At 54.1% G+C, this 24,386-nt stretch overlaps 2 protein-coding genes across 4 annotated transcripts in view; one reads left to right on the top strand and one right to left on the bottom strand.

Moving 5' to 3' along the window:
- Window positions 1-7,884, top strand: part of TNFRSF1A (TNF receptor superfamily member 1A) — an 11,633-nt gene extending 3,749 nt beyond the window's left edge. Inside the window, exons 2-10 of the mRNA XM_077169790.1 lie at window positions 3,853-4,006; window positions 4,231-4,359; window positions 4,643-4,792; window positions 5,011-5,089; window positions 5,759-5,832; window positions 5,946-6,059; window positions 6,356-6,384; window positions 6,590-6,881; window positions 7,004-7,884. Coding sequence (XP_077025905.1) covers window positions 3,853-4,006; window positions 4,231-4,359; window positions 4,643-4,792; window positions 5,011-5,089; window positions 5,759-5,832; window positions 5,946-6,059; window positions 6,356-6,384; window positions 6,590-6,881; window positions 7,004-7,311 — 1,329 coding nt within the window. The 3' untranslated portion in view covers window positions 7,312-7,884. The remainder of the gene's footprint in view (window positions 1-3,852; window positions 4,007-4,230; window positions 4,360-4,642; window positions 4,793-5,010; window positions 5,090-5,758; window positions 5,833-5,945; window positions 6,060-6,355; window positions 6,385-6,589; window positions 6,882-7,003) is intronic.
- PLEKHG6 (pleckstrin homology and RhoGEF domain containing G6) lies at window positions 7,418-24,386 on the bottom strand. Of its 3 annotated transcripts, none has more exons than XM_077169780.1 (16): window positions 24,234-24,386; window positions 22,741-22,939; window positions 21,328-21,483; window positions 20,020-20,184; window positions 19,544-19,639; window positions 19,247-19,297; window positions 18,680-18,829; window positions 17,627-17,737; window positions 17,342-17,491; window positions 17,003-17,140; window positions 16,633-16,752; window positions 16,139-16,271; window positions 15,893-16,008; window positions 9,943-10,088; window positions 8,537-9,238; window positions 7,418-8,339 (listed from the first exon to the last, which is right to left on the bottom strand). In XM_077169780.1, exons 2-16 carry the CDS (start codon window positions 22,876-22,878, stop codon window positions 8,330-8,332), a joined length of 2,382 nt encoding a protein of 793 aa, XP_077025895.1. In that variant the 5' UTR covers window positions 22,879-22,939; window positions 24,234-24,386; the 3' UTR covers window positions 7,418-8,329. The 3 variants fall into 3 exon arrangements, with proteins under 3 accessions (XP_077025895.1, XP_077025896.1, XP_077025897.1); XM_077169781.1 differs by lacking the exon at window positions 24,234-24,386 and adding an exon at window positions 24,088-24,150; XM_077169782.1 differs by lacking the exons at window positions 22,741-22,939; window positions 24,234-24,386 and adding an exon at window positions 21,590-21,715 and having other exon boundaries at window positions 7,419-8,339.

The raw sequence follows: 24,386 nt of genomic DNA, 5'->3' as shown, positions 1-24,386 counted from the left end.
CAGTAGGGTACATGCACGTGGAGTCGGGAGACAGGGGTGTTGGGAGGGTAGTTTAAAGACTCCCCCCTGGAGAAAAATATATTCCTACAGAGGGGCACGGTATCCTCACCTTCCTTTTTGGGAGTCTTTGTCTAATGAGTTGAGGACAGAGCAACCCTTAGATCAGCTGATTTGTATTTATTTTGTTTCTCTGTGGAGGACTGATTGTGGACACCGAGAGAGATACCAAGGAGGATAAGACACTCTCTCTGACCAAGTCCCTCTCTGATCTCTCATTTTAGAGGGTTTTTGGTCTACTTGGGGAGATCACATCTACTCACCCGAGATAACCATGTTATGATAAGAGCCAAAAGCAGGCACAGTAAACTCATGTTATGAAAGTTCATAGGAGCTGAGCGTCTGAGTGAGCTTGGGTGGAGAAGTGTCAGTAATGAGGGCTTGGTGGGAGGGAGCCCGTGGGGGTGGAGTGTCATGAGCTCCCCGAAGATTTTGACACTAAATGAACAAACGGATTTTAATTTAATGAACAAATAATAGGGGGAGGGACATGGCTAGTCAGGTGGCTGGCGCAGGGCTAGGCTACAGGGTCGCTCTTAGCTTCACCGCCCCACTCTGCAGCACGGGAAGTCACTCTTTTAAAGTCTCCCCAGGCGGAAGTTGTGGGGGTGTTAGAGGGGTGCTGGGCCACCCCCTCAGCTGTCTCCACAGGCACCTCCCAGCTTCCTGTCCTTTCTCAGCTCCAGGCAACAGGCACCTGGCCAGGCCTAGGTGCTCAGAGCTCACCTCCGGTTTCTGCTGTTTTGCTTCTAGATGTTGCCCCCTCAGTAACTGTAAGGGCTGGGCTTGTTGAAGTCAGCTGGTGCCAACAAATTATACCGCTGCTGGGGAGCCCAGGGCCCTGGCTCTTGGGGTTTGGAGTGGGCTGGACAGGGAGGGCATTGTTGGGGGCCATGGGAGGCCTGGGAAATAATTGTGGCTCTGCCCTGTATCTGTTTCTGCTGCTCCCTCATTGCTAGTGTGGTGCGCTGCTAGTGAGCTGGAGGGAGGGGCTGCGGAGACTCACAACTGACCTTATTTTCTAAGGATTGTGTGGGGACCCCCGGGAGACCCAACTCCACACAACTGGCCAGAACCAGGCAGGCTGTGGGAATGCAGTGAACTTGGGGTGGGAGGGCAGCCTCGCTTTGCTTATTGCTCCAACTGGGGAGTGTCAGGGGGCTCCTGTTGGAGCCCAGGGAACGGGTTTATCTGAAGGAGGCTTGTTGAACCCGGAGGAGGAGCAGGGGCGGGGCCAAGTCTAAAGGAAGGATGCTGAGGGTGAGAGAGAGCCCAGGGGACCTCAGGGAGGGGTGGGTATGACCTGATGGGAGGAAGCCAGGGGTCGAGGGAGACTTCCCTTTGGGATGCAATGGGGGAGAGGAGCCACTTCCTGAAATAAGTGGGCCAAAGTGCAACAGCGGTCCACTGCCAGACTCTCTTTTGGGGGGTGGGGTGGGGTGGGGAGAGGGGTCTCTGAATGGGATTGGGAGGCAGAGAACGACCCATAGGAGTAGGGGATCAGCTGGGGTCCCAATTGCTGGCTGATCTCTCTTTCTTTCTGCTGACTCATGACCCTTGAGGAGCTGGGGAAGCTGCTGGTTCCCTCTCTTCTCCCCTCAATCCCCTCCCTCCCTCTGGCCTGAGTCATGGGGGTGGAGCTGCTGGGAAAAGATTTCCCTTTCCCGGATCTGACTTAACCCCCCAGGTGCCGGAGAGGCAGAGTAGCAGGTGAGCCGAGAAAGACTCCACTTCCCTCCAGGGAGGCCCATTCCTTGGAAGCCAGAGGCCCCCTGAAATTCTATTCAAGGTGTCCCGGGACTGGAGCTTCCTGGTTCTTCCTCTCTACTCTGTCTTTTGCATTCAGCTTTGCTGCAAGCCCCCGGAGCACCGCTGACCTTAGGTGCTCTGACATCTTCTTCGGGGAAAGGCACCACGACTTTCAGGATTGGGAAGTTCTTCTCAGAAACACCCCAAACTTCCTGTCGCCCTGGAAGCCCCAGACCTGCTCTCAGGTTGCCGGCACAGCCAGGGGAGCCAGCCAGGGAAGGTTGCAGCCCTCTGAGCCGTGGAGCACGCCCCACGCGGGTTGCTGCTGTGTTTCTGAGTGTGGCTTCCCCTGTGTGGGGCAGAGGCACGGGTTTCCGGGTGTGCGCAACCGCAGCGTCCCCGGCGGCCGGTGACTCAGGTGCAACCCGCGCCTAAGTGAGGCCGTTCAGGCTGCAGGGCTCCTGTCCCGGGCTGGAGTTTCTGTGATCTGATTGATTAGCCTGGTGCTCTCCAACATTGAACATATTTTGAGGTCATCCTCTTATCTTTACATAAGGTGGCTCTTACAGCAGACAGAAAAAAGCAAACAAACAAGGCCTAGAGAAAGCTAGATAGAAGTTGGTTGGAGATCAAAGAGCAAAGTCTGAGCTGGAGCTCAACCCCGGCCCCTGGCTCTGTTTTCCTGGAACAGGGCAAGTGATTCCGCTGCTGTGGCCTGAGGGTGTGAGCCAGGCCTTCTAGAAGGTCTCCGCATTCAAAGGGCTTCCGAGTCCCCCAGCATACCCTCTGCTCCTGACTTGATGTACATTTGGACCAGATCGGCAGCGTGCCCCCCCCCCCCGCCCCCACTTGCCGTCTACCCCTACCTAAACTGTGTCCCATTGACACCATCCCTGACCCCTGAACTTTCCCTTTACTCCCTGCCCCTGCATGCTTGCCAACCTGGGGTGTGTGTGTGTGTGTGTGTAAATTTAGTGGTGTAAGGGGATGGAGGATGGAGAGATCCTGAGAAAGGTTTTGATACAAATTAATTAAGAGTCTTCCTTTTGCCTCTACCCATTCCCCGAAACGGTGTCTATAAGGAACATCACTTGCCTCACCTAAATCTGAGTTTTATTTTTCTTTATTAGAGAAGTTGTGGGTTTACAGGACAATCATACATAAAATCCAGGACTCCCCTATACCACCCTATTATTAACAGTTTACATTGGTGTGGAGCATTTGTTACAGTTGATGACAGCACATTTTAATAACTGTACTATCAACTATAGCCCATTGTGTGACTTAGGTTCACTGTATAGTGCAGTTCTATGGACTTTTAAAAAAATTTTTTATTCTGTTACATATATACAACCTAACCTTTTCCCTTTTAACCACATTAAGATATATATTTCAGTGCTGTTAATTATGTTCACAATGTTAAAGAACTTTTTGCTGGCATAATGCAATGTGGGAAAGTACACAGATCCTAACTGTTCACCTCGACTAATCTTTGCAAAGTAAACATACTATGAACCCAGCACTCAGATGGAGAAACACTGCCCCAATCTTTAGGGCCACTTGTCGGAAGGAAGAGCCATCACTGAGGCAATCTGCCAGTTCCCAATCAAAAAACAAAAACCAGACAAACAGTTGCAGTGTGCTTTGAAATGCTTTGCTTTTTTTTGTATAAATGTCATTTTTCACAACAAAAGACAAACAACAACAACAAAAAACATTTCTTGAGCACTTGTCCTGTGCCCACCGCCGCCAGCTGCTATGGGGAATTCAGAATAAGGACAAAATACAGTCTGGGTGTGGCCCCCCTAGCCTTAAGTTGGAGGAACAAAACACTCACGTGGATAATTAGGGAAAACTTAGGCCCTAGATTGCACATTGCCAATGTCAAAGTTCAGAGAAAGAACAGCGAGTATGAGTGGGAGGTGGAGGTGGACGCCCTGGGGAGACTGTCTTACTGAGAAAGGCTTGAGCTGGGGAAGTTTCCAACGGGCTCTCTCTAAGCCCCCCAGCCCTACTTTTCCTGATGGACCGGTGATTCTTCCCCAGGTGCTCCTGGCTCTGCTGGTGGGGGTAGCCCCCTCCGGGGTTATTGGACTGGTCCCTCACCTTGGGGACCGAGAGAAGAGAGACAGCCCGTGTCCTCAGGGAAAATACAGCCACCCTCAAAATAGTTCTATCTGCTGTACCAAGTGCCACAAAGGTAAGGTGGTAATGGTGACTCCCCCCCGTTATGGGGCTCTGCTTCTTTCTTGGGTTTTACTAGATGTTCTAGAACCTGGGGTCTCTCTTCCAAGTCCCCAAACTTTGCTGCCTCCCTTGGGCTGGATTTTCTCTCTCCTAGAGAGACTCTGGTCTCCCTAGCACGGGGCTCCTTCCTTGAACGCTCAGCTGCAGCCTTATCCTGAGACGCTCCCCCCATCACAGGGACCTACCTGCACAATGACTGCCCAGGCCCAGGCCTGGACACGGACTGCAGGGAGTGCGAAAACGGCACCTTTACTGCTTGGGAGAACCACGTCACACAGTGCCTCAGCTGCTCCAAATGCCGAAAAGGTGAGTCAGCGGAGCAGGTCAAGGTTCTAAAGAAGTGTGCTCAGTTGGGAGAGGAAGGTGGGTATTAACAGGTGTGTGGGTACACGCCTGCCGTGTGTGGGTATTCAAAGCTGGGCTGGTACGTGTGGGCGGGGGTGCATGTGCATTTGTGAGCAGGTGTGCATGGGTGTGAGCGTGCACTAGGGAGAGACACTCTGTAGCAGGGTGGAGAAGGGGGTACAGGGTAAGGCCAAGTGGTGTTGATATGGAAACACCCCTCACGCCCATCTCTTCCCCTCCTTAGAAATGGACCAGGTGGAGATTTCTCCTTGTGCGGTGGACCGGGACACTGTATGCGGCTGCAAGAAGAACCAGTACCGGAATTACTGGAGTGACACTCTTTTCCAGTGCTTGAACTGCAGCCTCTGCCTCAACGGCACTGTACATCTCCCCTGTGAGCACGGCCCGCCCACCCCCCTCCCCAGCCCGATCCCCATCCTGGGGGTTGACCCTGTCTCTCGGGAGAAAGCAATGCCTTTCCCTCTCACTCCTGTAGTCCCTGGGCCTGAGGACACCCACTACCCCACTCTAGCCCTCCATACCCTGCCCCTGCTCCCTCTCCTGCCCTAGGGGGCAGGGCATCATCTAGCTGGGCTGCCCTCTTCCCCACAGGCCAGGAGAAACAGAACACCGTGTGCAACTGCCACGCAGGTTTCTTTCTAAGGGGAAACGAATGTGTCTCCTGTAGTGAGTGAGTATCCCTGCCAGCTGCTGGGCACTGGGGCTGTGGTGGCTGTGGGTGAGAGCCACTAGCAGGGCAGGGGAGACACCCCAGGGTGCTTGGGCTCCTACTGGCCCTAGGATATGCCACTTTAATTTTTTCATATGTACATTTGACTCTTTTCCCCAAAGTCAGCTGTTGCAACTAGCCGTGTCATCTTGAGCAAAAAAGCCCTTTACTAACTCTGCCACAGGATTCTTTCTTGGTAAAACAGTGATAAAATAACAAAATGACAATGGCTATCCTTTAAGGAGCCCTCACCCACTGTCATGCATAATCATCTCATTTACTCCTCAGTTCTGAGAGGTGGGCACACTCCCTATTTATGGATGAGGGAGACTGAGGCTCAAGGTTAATTGACTTGCTTAGGGTCACACTGCCGGTCAGTGAAGGTGTACCCTCAGCCAACTGCTTCAAATCCTTTTTATGCAGTCTCTTCAAGATCCCTTCCAGTTTTAAAATGAAATGATTCTGTGATTATGTTTCATTCCTCTGCATCGATCCCCAATATAGGTTAAATTCCATTCCATCAAGAGATCATGATATTATCCATGAATCAAAGAGTTTCCTATAATCTATTTTTGTCCCCTGTTTTCCTCGTGTGGTGGGGCCCCCGTTCACCAGTGTCATCTCTCCTAGCTGTAAAAATAACCCGGAGTGCATGAAGTTGTGCCAAATCCCAACCGGAAATCTTATGGGCTCTCAGGACCCAGGTGAGCAGAAATAAGCGGGTGCCCAGGCTCTCCTGCTCTTCCCCCATTCTTTGCCCCTCCACCCACCCATCCATCTCCTTTGGCCCCTCTGACCACATCTACTTTGCCTCCAGGCACCACAGTGTTACTGCCGCTGGTGATTGTCTTTGGTCTTTGCCTCTTATCCTTCTTCTTCATCCTTCTGCTGTGCCGCTACCGACGGTGGAAGCCCAAGCTCTACTCCATTGGTGAGCTGGGCCTTTGTGAGGGGAGGGGGTGCTGGTGCGTATGGGAGGAGGTAAGATGGACGCACATGGAGGCAAAATGAGGAGTGTTGCCTTAATTTGCTGCTGAGTAGCCCGGCCGCAGAAGTTGACACTGGATGGCTGGAAAGCGGTCATGCTACATTAGTAGTCTGATGCTCCCTGGGGCCACTCAGGCCCTGAAGCATGTCACCACAACTCCCTGGCCAGGCCCAGGCAAGGTGTCAGGGCTGAGAGGGGGAAGTGAAATTTGTGACACTGTTTCTTTTTTTTTTTTTTAGTTTGTGGGAAATCGACACCAGAGAAAGAGGTGAGATGAACTCAGGAAACTATCTGCAAACTTCCCTGACTGACTGTTATAATTTTGCAATATCCAAAATACCTGGAATCATCCTTCACCCTGCCCTACCTCACCCCAGGCTCTCCTAATTCCCTCTAGCTTCCAACCTCCATACAGAATATAGAGAGCTGTGCTGTTTTACCTCTCCACTAACAATATGCCTTCTCTCTTTCAGGGGGAGAATGAAGGCGTTAAGCCCTTGGCCTCAGTCCAGACCTCAAACCCCACCTCTGACTTCAGCCCTGGCCTCAGTTCCAACCCCAACTTCAGCCGGGCCTTCCCTTCCAGCCCCAACTCCACCTTTTCCCCCAACCCCACCTTCCTCAATTACTGGTCCAACTTCAGGGATATGCCACCGCCTAGAGAGGTGGCCTCATCCTATCTCACCGCAGTCCCACCTTCCTCCACCTGTAACCTTGCCCCTCCTCAGAAGTGGGAGGACAGCGGCCACATGCTGCACCCAGACGGTGAGTTCCTGGCGGGAATCCCGGCGGGGTTACCAGTGGGCTCCCAGAGGGCGCACGCGGCTGCTCTCGGAGCCGGGCCGGGTCGGCCGCCCCCCAAGCCTCACCTGCTCGATTCCCCGCAGCCAACCCGGCCACGCTGTACGCGGTGGTGGACGGCGTGCCACCGTCACGCTGGAAGGAGTTCGTGCGGCGGCTGGGGCTGAGCGAGCACGAGATCGAGCTGCTGGAGCTGCAGAACGGGCGCTGTCTGCGCGAAGCCCACTATAGCATGCTGGCGGCCTGGCGACAGCGCACACCCCGGCGCGAGGCCACGCTGGAGCTGCTGGGACGCGTGCTCTGTGACATGGACTTGCGTGGCTGTCTGGAGAACATCGAGGAGGTGCTGGGGGGCTCCGCCCCCCTATCACTCGCGCCCCGCCTCCCCCGGTGAGGCCACGCCCTCCACCATCCCGGAGAGGGACCTGCCCTGAAGATGCTGCTTCCTGCCTCAGCGCGCAACCTGAAAGCACCGTCCTGCGAGATGCTCTGTGGATCCTCTTTTATTTTTCCTGCAGAGGAAGGGTCTTGAAGGGGCAGGCCTGAGCTGGCAGACGCTTATTGGTGCTATCCCCTCGGTGTACATAGATTTTCTCAGCTGTCTGAGCACCACCGAGAATCCGCGCCTGGGGCGCTAATCAGTTGTGGGAGGTGCAGTACTGAGAGCTCCTGAGAGAACATGTGCCAGGAGTCCATGTGGGTGGTGGCAAGGATAAGGGGTGCCAGCTCTCAGGCCATTTTGGGATTCTGGCTGGTCCCTGAGTCCTTTTCACAGTAGGTAAGCAATCTTTGTATCAATTATGTCACACTAATAGAAACTTGGCACTCCTTTGCCCCTGCCTGGACAAACACAGAGTAATCTGAACTGTCCCAAGGCAGGACAAGGCCAGAACAACGGGGCCTCCAGCTGGAGCTACGGACTACTGTAAATACACTAAAACTCGGAAATTATAGTTCTCGTCTTGGAGGGAGTGGTCTCATCTTGGAGGGAGTTGGTATGGGAGGCTGGGGCAGGGACCCTTTCCTGATGGATGAGCTGGGAAAAGCACTGAGCCAGGGCCAGATCCCCATGATTTCTTAAGCCAACTGACAGAAGGGTAGATGGTGCCCACTCTGGGACCCCAGGGGTGCTTCTCATCCCCATGTGCTCAGGTTCTCCTTCCCACCTTCATGAAGCATTGGCCAGTCGTTTTTACATACAACTTTATGCAGGGCCCAGGTCTATCTATGATACACGAGTTTGCAATTTTTGTTCCCCAGGCCCACAGAGCTGGGGAGGGCAGGATGCAAGAGGGCAAGGCTTCTTGGAGGGAGGTGTGGTCCTTTGAGGTAGAGTCCAGGGTTGGGGTGGTGACCAGCACTCTTGGGATGAAATTTCCTCTGGGAGAAATGCCAAAGGTCCTCAAGTCTCCTCACGCCTCTCTGAAAAGGAAGGAGGTAGGTGCTGAGTAATGAGCACAAGGGTGATACCTGGGTGACAGCGTGGGGTTAAGGGCCCTGCCTTCCACTCTGGCACCGCCCAACTTCCATATGACACCACCCCCTACTCTGGCCCCACCCCCTCTCCACCCTGTCCTCTCCTGGGCCCCCTCTAATGCCAGCTTCCCTTCAGCACTTACGAGGTGGACACCGGGGTGTCCAGCTGGATGATGTGGGATCTGCGCATCCTCTGCAGTTGGGCCTGGGTCAGCTTCCGAGGCCTGCTGCCCGGAGACTCTGGAGCGCCCTCGATCCTCTGGGTGGCCAGTTCCTCCCGGATCTCTCTAAGCATGTCCTCAGCCCGGAGGGGGTGTGAGGAGGGGCCATATCCAGGTCTCAGGAAGACGGACCCCTCTTCTTCCTCATCCCCCGAGGAGTCCCAGGGACTTTCCCCAGCAGAGTCCACATTCGTTGGGGAGGGGGAGGCTTGTCCCCGAAGCTGGGCCCTGTGCAAGGTCTCCACCACCACGTTCCCTCCTCCTGAGGTCCCGTCTTCTTCCTCCTCAGACCAGGTAGGTGGGTCCACCCTGGGCAGACTGCCTCCGCTTCGGATATCTCCCCCTGGCAGTTCGGGGGCACTGCGGCGTTGGGGAGCTTGTGGGTCTGGAGGCTGGGGGCGCAAAGGAACTTCTCGGAGGTCCAGGGTGGAGAAGGTGAGACGGGGGTCCCGCCGAAGTGCCCGCTGGTGGAGACGGCTCAGTGGAGAGTGGGACTCTTTGGGGGAGTCTGGGACCAAAGTGCCATAGCCCGAGTCTGAAGTATCGTCTGGTACTGAGGGGGTGTCTTCATCTGTGTCTTCAGTCACCACCAGGTGGGGGATGATGGTTGAGAGCTCGGGAATCCTACAGTTCATAGGCAGTGGTCAGAGGCAGGGAAGTTAGGGGTCAAGTTCAAGTCTAGGAAGTGTCCCTGGATTACTCTATCCCCAATCGCCCCTCTTTACTTATTTCAGTATCACCTTTACACTATACGTGTCATTATTTCTCTCACCTCACTGGCTTGACTGTAAGCTCCGAGCCACTTTATCCACAGCATTGGCTTGAAACCTTGTATCAAGTGGGTACTCAGGTTGTTTCCTCTGACTGATTACTCAGCTCACCTGAGGTTATCCCAGGGCTGGATTTTAATTTTCTCTTTATCGCCGATGCTGCTGAGCAGCTGTGTAATCCCAGATGGCCCTCTCACCCTCTCTGAGCCTGGGGATTTGGACTGGCCAGGACCCCCGCACTTCTGACACCTGCCAGTCCATACCGTGTCTCTCTCCAGCCCTGGCCTGGGGAAGCCCAGTTCTCTCAAACAGCCCTTTCTCTTGGCTCTTGTTTCTGTTTCATTCACCCCATGCCAGATCCCAGGGCCTACCCCATTCGGTCCTTCATGGGATCGGTGCCAACCTGCTCTACACCAACTTGCAGTCAGGGTTACTCCATCTATTCCCAATCTCCCCAAAAGCCATAACACCATTCTTTGGCCTTGTGAGTCTCTCTTCTCCCCGTCCCTGCCTGCAGACCCCTGCTTTGAGAGAGCCTGTGGTCCGTGAGGGACTTACCTCTCCTCTGGGTTGTTCTGAGGGCCCTCCAGGGAAGGCGTGGAGGTTCTGGTGCTCTGGGACTCCAGGTCCCGGTCCCGGTAGAGGGCCAGCAGCTCCCTCTTCTGTTGGACATACTCCTCTGCCTTCAGCTTTTGCAGGGTGGCCTGGGGAGGGGAGGCACTTTCATTATTAAAAGCTCCCATTGATTGCCTGCTAGCTGAGTGCACCAGCACACTGCTAAGGGCTTGGCAGTCATCATCCTGTTGACTTTTCACAATGATCCTATGAGGCAGGCTTTATTTTTCACCCCTACTTTACTACTGAGAAACAGACTCAGAGGCCACACAGAAACTGGGGTGGAGCCAGGATCTGAGCTACTGCCATCCAACTCTAGAGCTGGTACTGGGGGTGGGGGAACAAAATGCCCCCCTTTCCACCGACACAGTTCTTCCTGCTTCTCTTGCCCTCAAGGCAAGCCCTCTACCAGGTCTGTGCCCTCCTTTGTGGTCCCTCGATGATGAGTAGGGCCGGGCTCTCAGGTGACTCCTCTCAGACCATTTCTCACCCACCACCCTGAGCTGGGAGGAGTAGGAGGGCAGAGGGGGCAGGGGCAGGCTTTGGCCTGGGTTGAGGACACTGCTGTCCTTCAGACGGATGGAAGTATGAGAGTCCCTAGAGGGGACATTGAGGAGAGGGCACATCACATAACATCTTCTCTGCCCTCCTCTGCCATCAGAATAAAATAGTCACACATAATAAGCAATTTATAAAGATCTTCCTGTGCACATGGCGTTGGATACACACCATCACTCTACAGGGCAGAAAGCATGGATATTAGCCCATTTTCTGATGAGAAAACCATACTTAGATGAAGTGACTAATTCAATGTCACAGAGCTGGGGAGAGGCAGAGCTGAGGCTGGACCTTGCTCTTGGAGTCCTAGCTGAGTAATTGCACCGCTTCTCAAGGGCAGCCTTGTAGGACAAAGAGTCCCTAAAGGGCAGCTTGGGGAGGGAAAGGAAGGCCACAGAGCTGGAGCAGAGGTTGAAGGCAGAGGCTTGAAGGGGGAAATATGTTGCCTGTTTGTGGGCTGTGCTGATATCAATCCTCGCTGATAAGGCCGTATCATTGTTAAAATATTGAAACACTTCTATACAGGTAAGCCAGCGGTTGCCGACTGACTTGAACCTCCCACTTCCCTTCCCGAGGACAACTCCCCTCCATGGGCTGGCATCCAGAGCCTCCAGGACGCTGCTCCACAGTTCCACTGTGCTAGTCTGTACCCATGCAATACATACTGGTTGAATATTTTGAGTATCTCCAGGCTGGAAGTAAATGAGCCACAAACGCTCAGGCTCCCTGGACTTTCCCAGGCTCCCTCCGTATCCCCAAAACACTGGGTGGGGGTGGGGCAACTGAGTCAGGGAAATAAATGTGTTTTGACTAGGGAAACAGGTGAACAGAAATAAGAAAATGACAACATCCTAATTCTTTTTTTCCCTGCTCTCCAGTCACTTGGTTCCATAAGTGACAAAGCAGTGCAAGGATCCTTTGCAGCCCCTAATAAGGCTTGGTTTAATGGCCAGAGTTGGGGGTGGTGCTTGGGGGCAGGAAACTAGTACTGTTGGGCCAGAGCCTGTGACCTACTCCCTCACCCCAGACTCATCTCCCACCACAGTGTGAAGTGCTGGAAAGGTCCACCTGGGCAGGTGGAAGGGGCCAGGGCTGGGGCAGCCTGCTTGTCCTGCTGAGAAGCCATGCCCTTTAGTCCAAATGATCCAAGTTCAATTTTGTATCTGGGAAGTTGAGGGTAGGGATGGTGTGTGCAAGAACTGGAAGGTCTGGGGGCAGGAGGCAGTGTTCTGTAAGGTACATTCGATGCCAGCATCTACACAGTTCCCTGCTTCCCTAAACTTGCCCCTTGCCCTACCCTGAGAGGCAGTGGGGCAGGTGGGGACATTCCAACAGCGGGGCTTGGGTCTGTTCCAAATGCCCCTCAGCTACCCCCAAAGCTTCCACAACAACCCCGGGAGGATTTTCTCTGCTATTCTTGCAGCTTGAGTAAGAGGAGATCTGGTGGGGACAGTGCTGAGAAAGAAGAAGAAATTGGTGTCCAAGCAAGGATGTGACACCCCCACAAAGCCGGGAAAAGGAAGGGAGGGCTCTCCGGACAGGACCCTTCTTTCCTTTGTCCTAGTGGGGAACTGAAGTCGTGAGAGGAAACACCTCCTCTCCCTCTGCCTCTGGAAAGACTCCTAGATTTACCTATCCCCCGCCCAAAGTTCTCCAATCCTGGACTAAGGCTGCTTTTTTGACTTCCTGAGTGACTGAAGCCAGGGCATTTCCCCAGCACCCGCCCAGCCCAGCCACCATTTACTGCCCCTTTCTTCTAATGGTGGCAATAACTAACATTTATCAAGTGCCCATTAAGTGTTGGAACTTGGCCAAGCATTTTACAAACATAATTCTTTCCTCTGCCTTGCATTTCCCTGGCAGGGCCCCAGCCTTTGCAGAGGGAAGTAACTTATCAGAAAAACACAGATAACAGGCAAGAGCTTGGACCCTGGACTCTCCGTCAGCCCCCTGCTGTGACCCTCCATTGTCTCTCCTTTAATTTCTTGACCTCCATCTCTGACAGCTCTTTCTCTGTTCCTTTCACTGGTTCCTGATTTCCTCCTCCCAGACCTTTCACTGGTTCCTGATTTCCTCCTCCCAGACCCTAAATGTGGGGCATACCCCAAGACTCATCACTCCCTCTCACCATGGCTTATTTTCTTTAAAGATTTATGCCACCACTGCTGGACCCACTAGGAATAAATCTACTCCTCCAGCTCAGTGGGGGGAGGGACAATGGTCTGATCCCTTAGGATTGCTCCAGAAAGAGAGATAATAGGATTGCTCTAGAAAGAGAGATAATAGGATTGCTCTAGAAAGAGAGATAATAGATATCCAACTGCCCTCTTTGGTTTACAAAGACCTGATGATGCTAAAGGGAAGGATTACCTAAGAATTTGGAGGGAGACAAGTAGTGTAGTCATTTAAGCAAAACTCATTTCAAAGCTTCAAGGTTCTTCACATGGCTAAGGGTGGGGACCCTGGATGCTTGTTTATGCTTCAGAAGTGACCTCCTTCCCTCTAGAATGGAGAGGCAGGACTACCAGGGGCTATATTATTTTGCATAATAAAATTTCTGGAATTTTTAGAGGACCCTGGGGGTTCTAACGGGAGAAGGGGGGAGCAGAGTATCATGGACATAAGTGGAAGAGGTGGAAGTTCTGAAGGATGGGGGTGAGAAAAGACTCTTGGTGGTAGAGAAAAGAGGCTGCCTGCCAGTAATGGCCATCCCTACCTGCTGTCCTGGGGAGACTGGGCTCTAGGAACACTGATGGTGGCTTCTGGTTTTGGCCTTTAGCGCCTCTCTTACCCCCAGCCATCAGTAAAACTTGATTAGCAACTAGAATGGTGTCAGTCCAGCCATCTGGGATGAAGGGAGAGCTGTGTTTAGGCTTGGGGGGTTAAATGGTGTGGAGAGAAGGCTCTGCCAAGTAGAAGAGATGACAGCTGAACCTGGAACAGGGGTAAGGGTAGATGGGAGACAACCCTCTCCACAAACGCCTCACTCTGGCCCCCCACCTCTGGTTTCCTGGGGGTGGCTGCCATTTTGTTTAGGTGCTCGAGGAAGTGGTAACCCCACAGGGCCAGTGGACACAAGAGCTTGAGGCTCCATTTTTCCTCCTTATTTACCATCTGAATGCCAGACCCTCATTTCCCAAAGCTCCTAAGATATCTCCACTTGGCTGACTCCTTCCCCCCCACCACCTCAATTTTCAAGTACTTCCGTTCAAAATGAAATACTACTACCATAGCCTCACCCTGTCCAGGAAGCAACAACTAAACCAACAGGTTTCCCTTTCTAGTTATTTCATTTTTGTCAGGTGTACCACTGTCAATCCAGCCTTTCAGACAGAAACCTCAGGAGGCGAGTCACCCTGTGTCCTTGAGTTCTTGTTTGTACTTCAAGTTACTCACCGAAAGCTGGCTGAGCTGCATGCTTAACTGGAATGACTTTTTTGAATCTTCTGTATGGGGCAGGTACTGTTACTAATTATACCCATTTTTGCAGCTGAAAAAATTGCTGCTCAGAGAGGCCACCTGACTTGCTCAAGGTCACATAGCTAGAGAGGTGGTATCTGAACCTTGATTTTTCTGAGTTCAGGCCAGACTTTTAACCATAGTCCAAGTCTCACCTGTCTCTTCCTTCTTCCTTAGTTCTTTTCTGATTTTTTTCATCACGTCTCCCTAAGGTCATGGCACTAAATCTTCCATGCTTCAACCCAGACAAGTACAATCAATCTCCTGCCACCAGTCTCTCCTATAGTCCATCTACCAAATGGTTACCTGATTTTATAAGAAAAACAAAATTCAAAACAAAATACACTGATTTCACTATGTCTTTTCTCTTGCTCAAGAGTTTATGTGAGTCTCTCTTGTGAGTCTAATTCCATCAATCTTGTCCAGTCCAGGCTCTTCTATAGAACCCATAGAACCTGGCCTCTCATTGCTCATTCAAACAAACCCTTTGCTTCAGACTCCAGACAGACAGACAGAACTGTCCTGTTATGTCCCTGATTTTTCTCCTCATGGTCTTTCCTTCAAAGCCCAACTCTAATCTTCTTTCTCTGGTCACTCTGCTCTTGCTGTAGGTTGAGTGGTGGCACCCCAAAAGACAGGTCTGAGATAAAACCCCTGGAACCTGTGAACATGGAAGTTGGAAAATTTGCCTTTGCAGATGCGATTAAGTTAAGGAACCCAGATGAGATCATCCTGATTTAGGGTGGGCGTTAAATCCCCTTACAAGAGAAAGACAGGGGGAGAGTTGAGAGTGACGCAGAGAGAAGAAGGCCATGAAGACAGAGGCAAGGATTGGGGTGATGCAGCCACAAGCCAAGGAGCACAAGAAGGAAGGATTCTCTCCTAAGAGCCTTTGGAAGGAGCAGGGGTAAATCATGTTGTGCGCTGATGACAACTTGATTTCAGACATCTGGCCACCAAAATTATGACAATTCTATTGGATCTCTTCTTCTGTACTCCTCCAGCTTTTACCACATAATACAAGCCACTCCCCTGCTTTAATATCTGTGTGGGTTCCATGTCATCTATAGGACAAAGTTCAAATTCCCTAGCATGGCACCCAGAGATGGGCTTGACCTGATTTTACTGTCCTCCCCAGCCTCCCTCCTGCTGTGTATACCTTTGTACTTTATGCCTTGAAATACCAAACTACAGTGTCAGTGGTTCTTTCAAAACGCATCCCTGTTTCATATTTTTGGCTGTTGCATATTCTGCTTCTCCATTCGGTATACCCGTTCTTGCTACTCCTGTCCTCTTGACTTTTCCTATTCACCCCCCAAAATGGTGCTACAATATCAGCTCCTCTGCAAAGACTTCTCAACTTATTCTCCCCCAGCACTGTGTGCAGACAGAGTGAATTCCTCCCTTCTCTATGCCAGTTCAGTCTGTGTACTTTCCCATTATTGTGTACTAATTTGTTCTGCTAGACTGCGGTTTATATCCCTCATGGGCAGGAATGGTGCTCATTCTTTTCTGATTCCCAAGCACCTAGACCAATTACTGCCGCGCCCCCTCCCCCCCCCCCGACCCCCAGCAAGCACCCTTGTCTGTAGAATGGAAGGTAAAGTTAAGAAGTTAGTTGTTTCAAGGAATGGAAACTCCTAGGGACTGCCTGATCCTTCCTGGGTTCTCCCAGGGACAGCACAGGAGCTGGCCAAAGGCTTTCTTCCATACTTTTGAGGATGGCCAAGGCTGCCTCCCTCTTGAGGTACCACCTAAGGTCCAGTTTGAACCTGCATCCCCCTATCTGTCTTTTTTTTCCTTCTCCTCCCCACTTGTGTTCCATTTTTGAGCCCCTGGATCTGCTCATCCCTCCCCATGCCCCACTTTCTCCTACCTGGGCCTGCTGGGTCTTCTCGAGCCACCGGGCACAGTCAGTAGAAGTGGGGCAGTGCACAATAAAGGCACTAGAGACACACTGGAATTCCGTGAGGTGGATCAGCAGGAAGCTGTCTGGGTGGAAGAGAAGGTCTGCTTCGAGGCCAAGCCTTATGTGAGCCCACCCTGACCCTCCTTCCCCCTTGCTGAGAGAAAGGCTGAAGGACAAGGCCCCCAGGTCAGGCTCACAGCCAGAGAAACGTACTAGGGTCTCGGAGCGGTTGGCACACAAGCTTCTCCAGCATCAGGGGTGGTCGAATGACCTTGGCTTTGTCCGCCTTGCGTTGTGGCTTGGTCACCAGGAGCACGTCGGAGAAGAGGAACAGGTACACGTCCAGCTGGAGGGAGGGGCAGGGGATGGTGAGAGGGGTCAGCTGGAGCAGGGGAGGGGGGCTCATGTGTGGATCTGCATGTGATGCATGTGTCCCTGCATGCACAGGGACGAGTACAGAACCATGGAATGCTAGAGCTGGAAGGGGTGCTAGCTTGGCCTGACCTTTCACCTCATAGGCAGAAGTGGCTGGCTCAGGGTGTTACGGGTCACCAGCTAGAACCCACGTCCTTTTACACACACACAAACACACAGCACCCTTTTGTTTCCAGCTCTCTGGCCTCTTCTTATCCTGCATCCCACCACCCCTCCCTTCTTCATTTTCATTTCACCTCTCATCTCCTCCGCTCCTCCTTGCACCCCCTCACCTTCCCTTCTCGCCCCTCCTTCACTCGTACAGGCCCCTCCAGCAGCAGCTGCCTAATGTGCGTGGCAGCAACCCCCAGCATGGGTGATGTCAGGTCCAGAGTGGAGAAGGGACGCAGGTTCTGAGGGACATAGGGAAAAAAGGTCAGGGGATCTTGTTCTCCCACCAGCACCTTCTCTTTCCATTCTTCCCCTCTTGGAGGGAGAGGATGTGCCTGAACACCTCCTTTTGATCCTTTTGAACTCTGCCCCTTGGACCCCCACCATCAAGAGGGAACCAGGGGTTCCCTGAGTGGCAGCCGAGTCCGGGATGTGCTGACCTCCGCCCCTCCCCTCCAGCCTCCACTCCATCCAGCTTCTGCCCTCTCTCACCTTCTCCACCTCCTCACTGGGTGGTTCCAGCACCTCATAGGGCCCAATGCGTTGGGCTGCAGCCCCAAGGCTCTCCTGCTCTTCTCCCTGGCGCACCTGCCCGTTGATGTGCCGCAGGAACGACTCCACAGCTGCGATCTGGGGGTGATGGGGGGTGCGCAGAAGGAGGTGCGGTTCTGCTCTGCGCCCTGCACATCCCGCCCAAGGAGCCACCACCATCGCCCGCTGAGGTAGGCCAAGTAGCAGGTGCCTCATTGCTCACATAAATGTGAGCCCCTGGGGCTCAGCCCCACCCATGGGCCCCCATGCTCTCAGGGCACTGGCCTAGCAGGTACCTACCATGGCGGTCAGGGCCTCTCGGGTTTGAGCTTCCGGGGTCCTCTTGAGCACGGCCTGGAGCAGCAGCGGGTACTTAGTGATGCGCTGGTGGGGTTTGATGATCAAGTCACCCAGCATCTGCCTCCCAGCGCGCTTGTGCCTCTCACACCACTGCCAGGGAGGCGGGCAGGGGTCAGGAGCCAGCTCCCTCCCTCCTGCCCTGTCCTAGTGACCAACTCAGCTTTGGTCCCATCTGCAGACAGGAGTGACCCTCCCAACCCCTTCCCTAGGTACCCCCTCTCCCACCTGCACGAAAGCCTGGAAGAGAGGGTTGTTCTCTTGCTGCTCCCGGGCGTAAGCCATGGTCTGCTTCACTCGCAGGCAGTACTGGACATAGGGTTGGAACCGCTGGCCAAACTGGAGGGACAGATATGGGAGGGCAAGAGGTAGGGGGAAAGAAGGTTATAAAATCACAGGCTCCAGCTGCAGAATGACAGGAGAGCTGGTAGGGAGAGAGCCTCACCAAACCCTTAGCCCAGCTCCTGCCCAGCCTACCTCTCCCAGGTGCTCTCCTGGCCAGGCCACTCTTGCCAGATTCCAGGGAGCTTGAGGTGCCGGGAGGTCTACCCGTTACTGCTGTCTGACTCCTTCCCTCCAGGCCCCTGCTGTGCTCTGCGGCTCTGGACTTACTGCCCACTCTCCTAACATCAATAATTCATCTGGAATGTTTTTGGGCCATTGCAGATCCCATTTCACCCCCTGGTCGGGTGGGGATGCAGGGGAGGAGTGATGACACATAGGCTGCCCAGAAGGCCTGGTCCTGTGGAAGGGGAAGCCTAAGGCTTCCTAAGGCTTCCAGGAGACTCTCCACTCATCTCTCCCCCCCATCCCAGCTCTGCAGGGTCACATTTTCCTCACTCGGTAAAATTATAGAGGACAGTTTGAGCTTAGGTCCTCTTTTGACTCTTCATGCTGTGGGTGCCCCCTGCAGCTTTTGCTGCCCTCTTCTCCCCTGGTCATCCTAAGGGGCACCTCACTTAGGCCACACTCTTGCTCCCAGCTGTTGGTCAATGAATCCCTGTCTGAGAATTAAGAGTTGAGAGGCTAAGAGCTAGATATAACTGTTCCCTGAGACTGCTGCATTTTCATTTCATAAGGGTTTCCAGAAGGTCAAAGAATCTTTGAGACAGAGGTCACACTGGTGGAAAAAAGGGCACTGGTGGATAGATTGAGGTAGGGCTGTGCCCCATGGGCCTCTCCACTGTGGAGAGAGACAGGTTGCACAGGCAGTCCCTCCAGACTGGACCCTCCAGGCTCTCCCAGTCTTGCCCCACCCATGTGGCCGTCACCATGCCTCACCGTCAGGAATCCATTTTGCAGTTTGATGGGATCCAAAGGCTGGCCCGAGGCTCGAACCTCCTCCAGGGTGGGGCCCAGCACCTCCTCCCAAAAGCTCCGGTGGGCTCGAATCAGGCTGGGGACATTACCGAATAGGGTCTCAGCTGACACCTGAAGGAGGGAGTAAAACTTAGCAGCATGCCTTCAGCAGGATCAGCACCAGGCAGCTCTGGCTGGGTTCAGGCATGGTCCCCTAAGCTTCTATCACAGAGAGGGAGGATGAGGGAGAGGAGAACATGGGCAAAAGGCAGTGGGCCCGAAGGATCAAAGGGGCTCTGGTTTTTCCTTCTGTGGCACTTTGACCTCACTGGGCTGAGTACTGGAAAGGCTGGAGGCTGGGGGACCTGGGACTTGACTTGGGGGCTTGAGCAAGAAGCTAGGTAGGGAAGCTGGGGGGTTACAGAACATGGGGTGGTGGGGATTCAGACTGGGCAGCCCGGGGGTCTTTCTGTGATCCCACCTCTCACTCCTTGGGCTCAGCAATTGGGACCTGCCAAGCTCCCTAACTCCCCCCGAGTACCCACTCACTTCTGTCAGCAGCCCTACTCGCTGCAAGTTCAGCAGACCAGCGGCGAGGAGCTAGATGTAGGGAGAGAGGGAGGGTCTCAGTGCCCGACCTCCCTCCTCTCGGCCCCACCCTAGCCTTCACCCAGTCCCTGTCTGGACTGCTCCCCAGGCCCTGAGCAGGTATGAAACCAGAGGGCTCTCTTGGTCTCCTGTGCCACACCCCCACCAACTCTGCACCTCCTGGTCCAGAGCAAAGGGGAACAATGCAAGATGGGGGAATGGCCGGCCAGGGGGCTGGGGAGCTCCAGGGAGGCTCACATCAGTCATGATCTTAAGCTTCCGTATGTAGGTCAGCTCAGTGGTCAGCAGCTCCCACAGCGCTTCCTGCTGGTGGCAAGACTCCCGGCTCATCTCCTGGGGGTGGGGACAGTGTGGATCAGTTGGGAAATGATGACAAAAGCAACAACAATGATGACAAATGATGACCACCATTTCCTAAGGGCTAGTGGATCGATTTAATAGGGTTGGGTGCTCAGCTAGAGGAACATGCTCTATTAATCCCCAAACCAGCCCTCCAGTGTGGAAGTAGGATTATTCCATTTTACAGACAGGGCAACTGAGGTCCAGGGAGATTCACTGCCAAGGTCTCACTAGTAAGTCACTGGGCTGGGATTTGAACCTAGATCTCCAAATGTTTTCTAACACGACCCCATTTCTCTCTCCCTTTCCCTCCTACCAGGGCATGCACATGTTTCTGTGACACCATGGGGACAGACACCGTGTGACAGACTCACCTTGTGTGTGGGCACCAGGTCCTTCCAGGACTTCTCGATGGCCAGGCCGCTGTCGCTGCCCTCCCCTAACTCCCAGTGCTGCCGATCCTCCGGGGGTAGCCGGGGCATCCCAAACATGCTGAATGTGTGCAGCCTCACTTCCAGCGCGTGCGCATTTGTGACTTCCTGGGGGAGCCGAGACGGGGGTCAGTCCTGGCCACACCCTCAGTCCCTGGCCCACCTGGGACGGCCCTATGTGTGTGTCTGTGTGTGTGTGTGTGAGTTGACATGCAGCACCAATGCAGACCCCAGACCAAGGGAGGTCTGGGGGACAGGGATGAACCCCACATGGGACTGCAGGGGAAAGGGCGTTGTTAGAAACATTCCTTCCAGCAGCCTCCTGGGACAGAGCACTGGGCAGGGGGAGTGAGAGAATCAGACCCTGCAATGGGAGCTTCAGGCAACATTTGGTATGGGCATTTTCACGAGGCAGTGCGGCTTACATTTTACAGATAACTTTCTTTTTGGTACCAAGTACCATGGACAACAGGTATTCCTGACCTTCGCTCCACCCCCAGTGTCCTAGGGGGGGAGGCGGCGGGGCCCACAGTTGGGGACGGATGAAGTAAGGCTAGGGGGTGGAGGGGGAATATTTGCTTCTCACATTTCTCGGTAATTTTCAAATGCTTGACGTTTAATATAAAAGCTTATCCTTTAAATCATGTCAAAATGTCCTGAGTCCATGTGTGATTGTGAAAACCTTGTGTCTGATGCTCCTTTTATCTACCTTGTCAACAGACGAGTAGAACATACGGAATAAAAATAAATAATAGGAGGAACAAATGTTAAAATAAATTTAGACTGAGATGCGAGTGATCAATGAAAGGGAAGGGTAAGTGGTATGGTACGTATAAATTTTTTTCCTGTTTTCATTTTATTTCTTTTTCTGAATAGATGCAAATGTTCCAAGAAATGATCATGATGATGAATATGCAACTATGTGATGATATTGTGAATTACTGATGACATATGTAGAACAGAATGATCAAAATAGGAATGTTTGTGTTCGTTACGTGTTTTATGGTATTTAAAAAAATAAAATAAAAAATAATAAAAAAAAAATGTCCTGAGTCTAAGTTGCTGGGTCCTTGGGTGTCGAATGTGGAGACACATCCCTAAGGGGCCCCTAGACAGAGCCTTGTCGCACTTCTTGGAGGGGCTGCCGGGGAGATGGGCTCCTCACCCCAAGCTCTCGGTCCCGGGGGCTATGTGTGGAGGCTGTTGCAGTTCTGGCTGTGAGCATGGGGTTGGGAGAAGAGGGACCCTTACCTTGAGTTTGGGGGAGTAGGGTGGGCCAGCCCCAAAATGGCCCCCGGGCCTCTTCTCAGGCTCTGGTTCTCTCAATCTCAAGTGAGGCAGGCCTCGGGCCTGGCCAGAACTCCTGGTAAAGGGGACATAGTCCTGGAAGCGACGGCGACTGGGATCCTGGGGGAGAAGCAGGGGAAGCTTGGGGGGGCGGAGATCCGGGGGAGATAGTGGGAGGTCAGGCTTGGCTACAGAATTGCCCCTCTCGCAGGTTGGGCTGGCTCACCTCTCCCCTCCGACCTGTTTGGCGTGGGCCGCCCTTGCCCTGAGTCACAGCGGCTGTGCCAGGGCAGCCACGCTGAGTTGGGCAGGGGCACGTCGACCTGGCTCCCGAGTGGACCCCGAGGCAGAAGTGGAGGCTTCCTCACAGCCGGAGCCTGCACACGCATGCACACACACGCACACGCAGGCGCACGCCAGGGCTCTGGGTCTGCACCCCGGGCTCGCACTATAGCACCCAGCGCCCACAGCACTCTGGGTCCCTCGCTACTTCCCTTGGCTGTGGCTGACCTCCCTCACACGTGGGGACGAGGACACATGCATGTGCGGCCTCCTCCCCAGGAGCACACAGCCCGTGTCTTGCTCATCTGGGAGTGGCCAGGGCCAGGGACACTGTCCCCTCCCAAGCAGGCTTGGTCACATTCTTTCATTTGCCTGTGGCCCGAATCACCCCACATATTTCCTAGTGTCCCTTCCTGCCCTCAGCCCGGGGGATTCTCCCTGAACATCCTTCCATCCTCCGGGGCAAATGCTTCTCCAGTGAGGCAGGGGATACCCTGGCTGGAAGTAGAACCCACCTGGAGGTGGAGAGGGCCCGAGGGAAAGGCGGAGCTCGGGCTTCCACACCCCTTTCCTTGGTCAGGGTTGGAGATAGGCCAGGAGGGTGGAGTGGGATAGAGTCAGGGCAGGCCCCTCACGTCCCCCCACCCCCCATTTGTTTAGCGGGGACACCCTGAACCTTTGCTCTTCCTCCAGCCCTGACTCAGAGGAAGGCAGGTCTCTGGGACCCACAAGCTCCTCCCCAATAGAGGCGGCCGGGAGCCTGGGAGGTACCACCCTGCGGTTTGGCGACCTTACTGCCACAGCTGTGCGCCTCAGACCTGCCTGACAGGGCCCCCTTGGCGGTCTTGCTTCCCCGGGCTCTCTGCCTCACCTGGCCCACTGGCTGGGACTGGGGAGGCGAGTCCGGGGAGGCAGGCCCATGCGCTGCTCCCGTTTCCCCCTCAACTCAGGGAAAGAAGAGTGGGGGTGAGGGAGGGGCAGGCATAGAGCAGCCCATGAACCTGTCAGGACACAGAGACCAGAAAGCCTGGGAGTGCGCCCTCCTGCCCCACCCAGGCCATCTTCTGGGCACAGCCTGGAGAGCAGACGACTCACCAGCACGGGGCCTCCCCGGGGATAGAAGTTGCCGGCAGCACTCTGGGCAGAGGCCCTGTGCCGGCCCCCGTAGGTCTCAATGCGGGACGCCACAAGTCCTTGGAGGCGGCCCTCATTTGAAGGACCAAAGGCCTCCATCCCTTGTCCCCTAGGTCACCTCCAAAGGGTCATAGCTCCAGAAGAAGAGGGTCCCCCGAGGCTGTAAGAGAAAAAAGGAAGGAATGGAAGGGTCAGCCCAGATCACTGGGTGGCACCAGGCTGGAGACCAGGGGATGGGGATGGGGTCGAGTTGGGAGTAGGGAGGGCTGTGTACGGAGCATTACTGTCTCCTCCATGACTGGTGGGGTGGGTAAGCCCAGGTAGATGCCGGAAAGAAAGCCCCTTGAAGATGTGTCTTCTCCCTCATGTGTGCTCACATGGGGACCAGCTCCTACAATGGCTTCAAAGGATGCTGTAATCCTGAGTAGCTGCCAGCAAGGGTTACACACAGTCCTGGATTTCTGGATGCTTCCAGGTGGAAGGATTCTCCTGGCAGCTAGAGCTCCCCTCCGCACTTCCTATACACATGCAGCCCAGGGAAACGCTGCAGGGAGGCCATGGCCATAGCAGGGCCAGTGACTGTCCTGTCTGGCCTTCCACTTTTGTTTATGCAGCCCTCAAGCTAAGAATGGTTTTTACATTTTTAAATGGTTGAAAAGAATCAAAAGAGGATACTATTTTGTGACAGGTAAAAAATGATATGAAATACAAATTTCAGTGTCCATAAATAAAATTTTATTGGAATACAGCCACACATGCATTTACAAGCTGTCTGTGGCTGCTTTTCTGCTAGTTGCAACAGAGACCACATATCAGACCCTCAAAGCCTGATCTTACTGTCCAACCCTTAGCAGAAAAGTTTCTGTCCCCTTGCCTGGAGTCCCCCTGGCTACAGAGAAGAAGGTGAAGTGGGGACAGCCATCAGGCCCATGGCTTTAGAGACCAGTCAAGTCTCTGGTCTTGGAATACATTTGGTTTTCCCCAATCTCTAGAAACACCTCAGTGGAGCTGGGAGCAGGTGTGGGGCTCCATCCCTTTCCCCTAAACCTGGAAACAGGACCCACCCTCTAAGTGGGCAGGGCCTGGAGGGAGAGGCCTCCTAAGGGGGATGGGCTCAGGGGACTGTGCAGGTGCTGGTCCCCACACCAGGTGGGCCTGAGACCCCCCTCCTCAGCCTTGCCCTTACTTTTTCTCTGATTTATGAGTAGGGGACAAATACATGCATAGTCTCTCCCCTCTCCATTCCCACCCCCCCCCCCGCCCCCCCCGCCCAAAATAATCCTCCCTAACAGAGCTCTGTTTTCTTACCCGTGGCCCTTTTTCAGCTTTGACCCCGCTTCTCTTCTTCCCTCTTTCAGGGGGCCAGGCCTTTGCCCCGCGCCTCGGGTTCCCAGGCCCGCCCCCCGCCCCTGCCCCGCCTCGACCCCCTGCCCGCCCCGCCCCCCGCCGCTCACCTGCGCTCGCAGGTGTCCCGGTGTTCGCTGCCCCGCGCTGCCAGCCCCTGCCCGCGGCGCTCCGGGTCGCCGATGGCTCCCCCAGCGATGTCAACCTCACTGCACGGCCTGGGACAGGAACCGAGCGGCCCGCGGGACCCTGGCGGCGCAGGG

This window comes from Tamandua tetradactyla, chromosome 7 (genome assembly GCF_023851605.1).
Source record: "Tamandua tetradactyla isolate mTamTet1 chromosome 7, mTamTet1.pri, whole genome shotgun sequence".
Lineage (NCBI taxonomy): Eukaryota > Metazoa > Chordata > Mammalia > Pilosa > Myrmecophagidae > Tamandua > Tamandua tetradactyla.
This window is presented reverse-complemented; position numbering and strand designations above follow the sequence as displayed.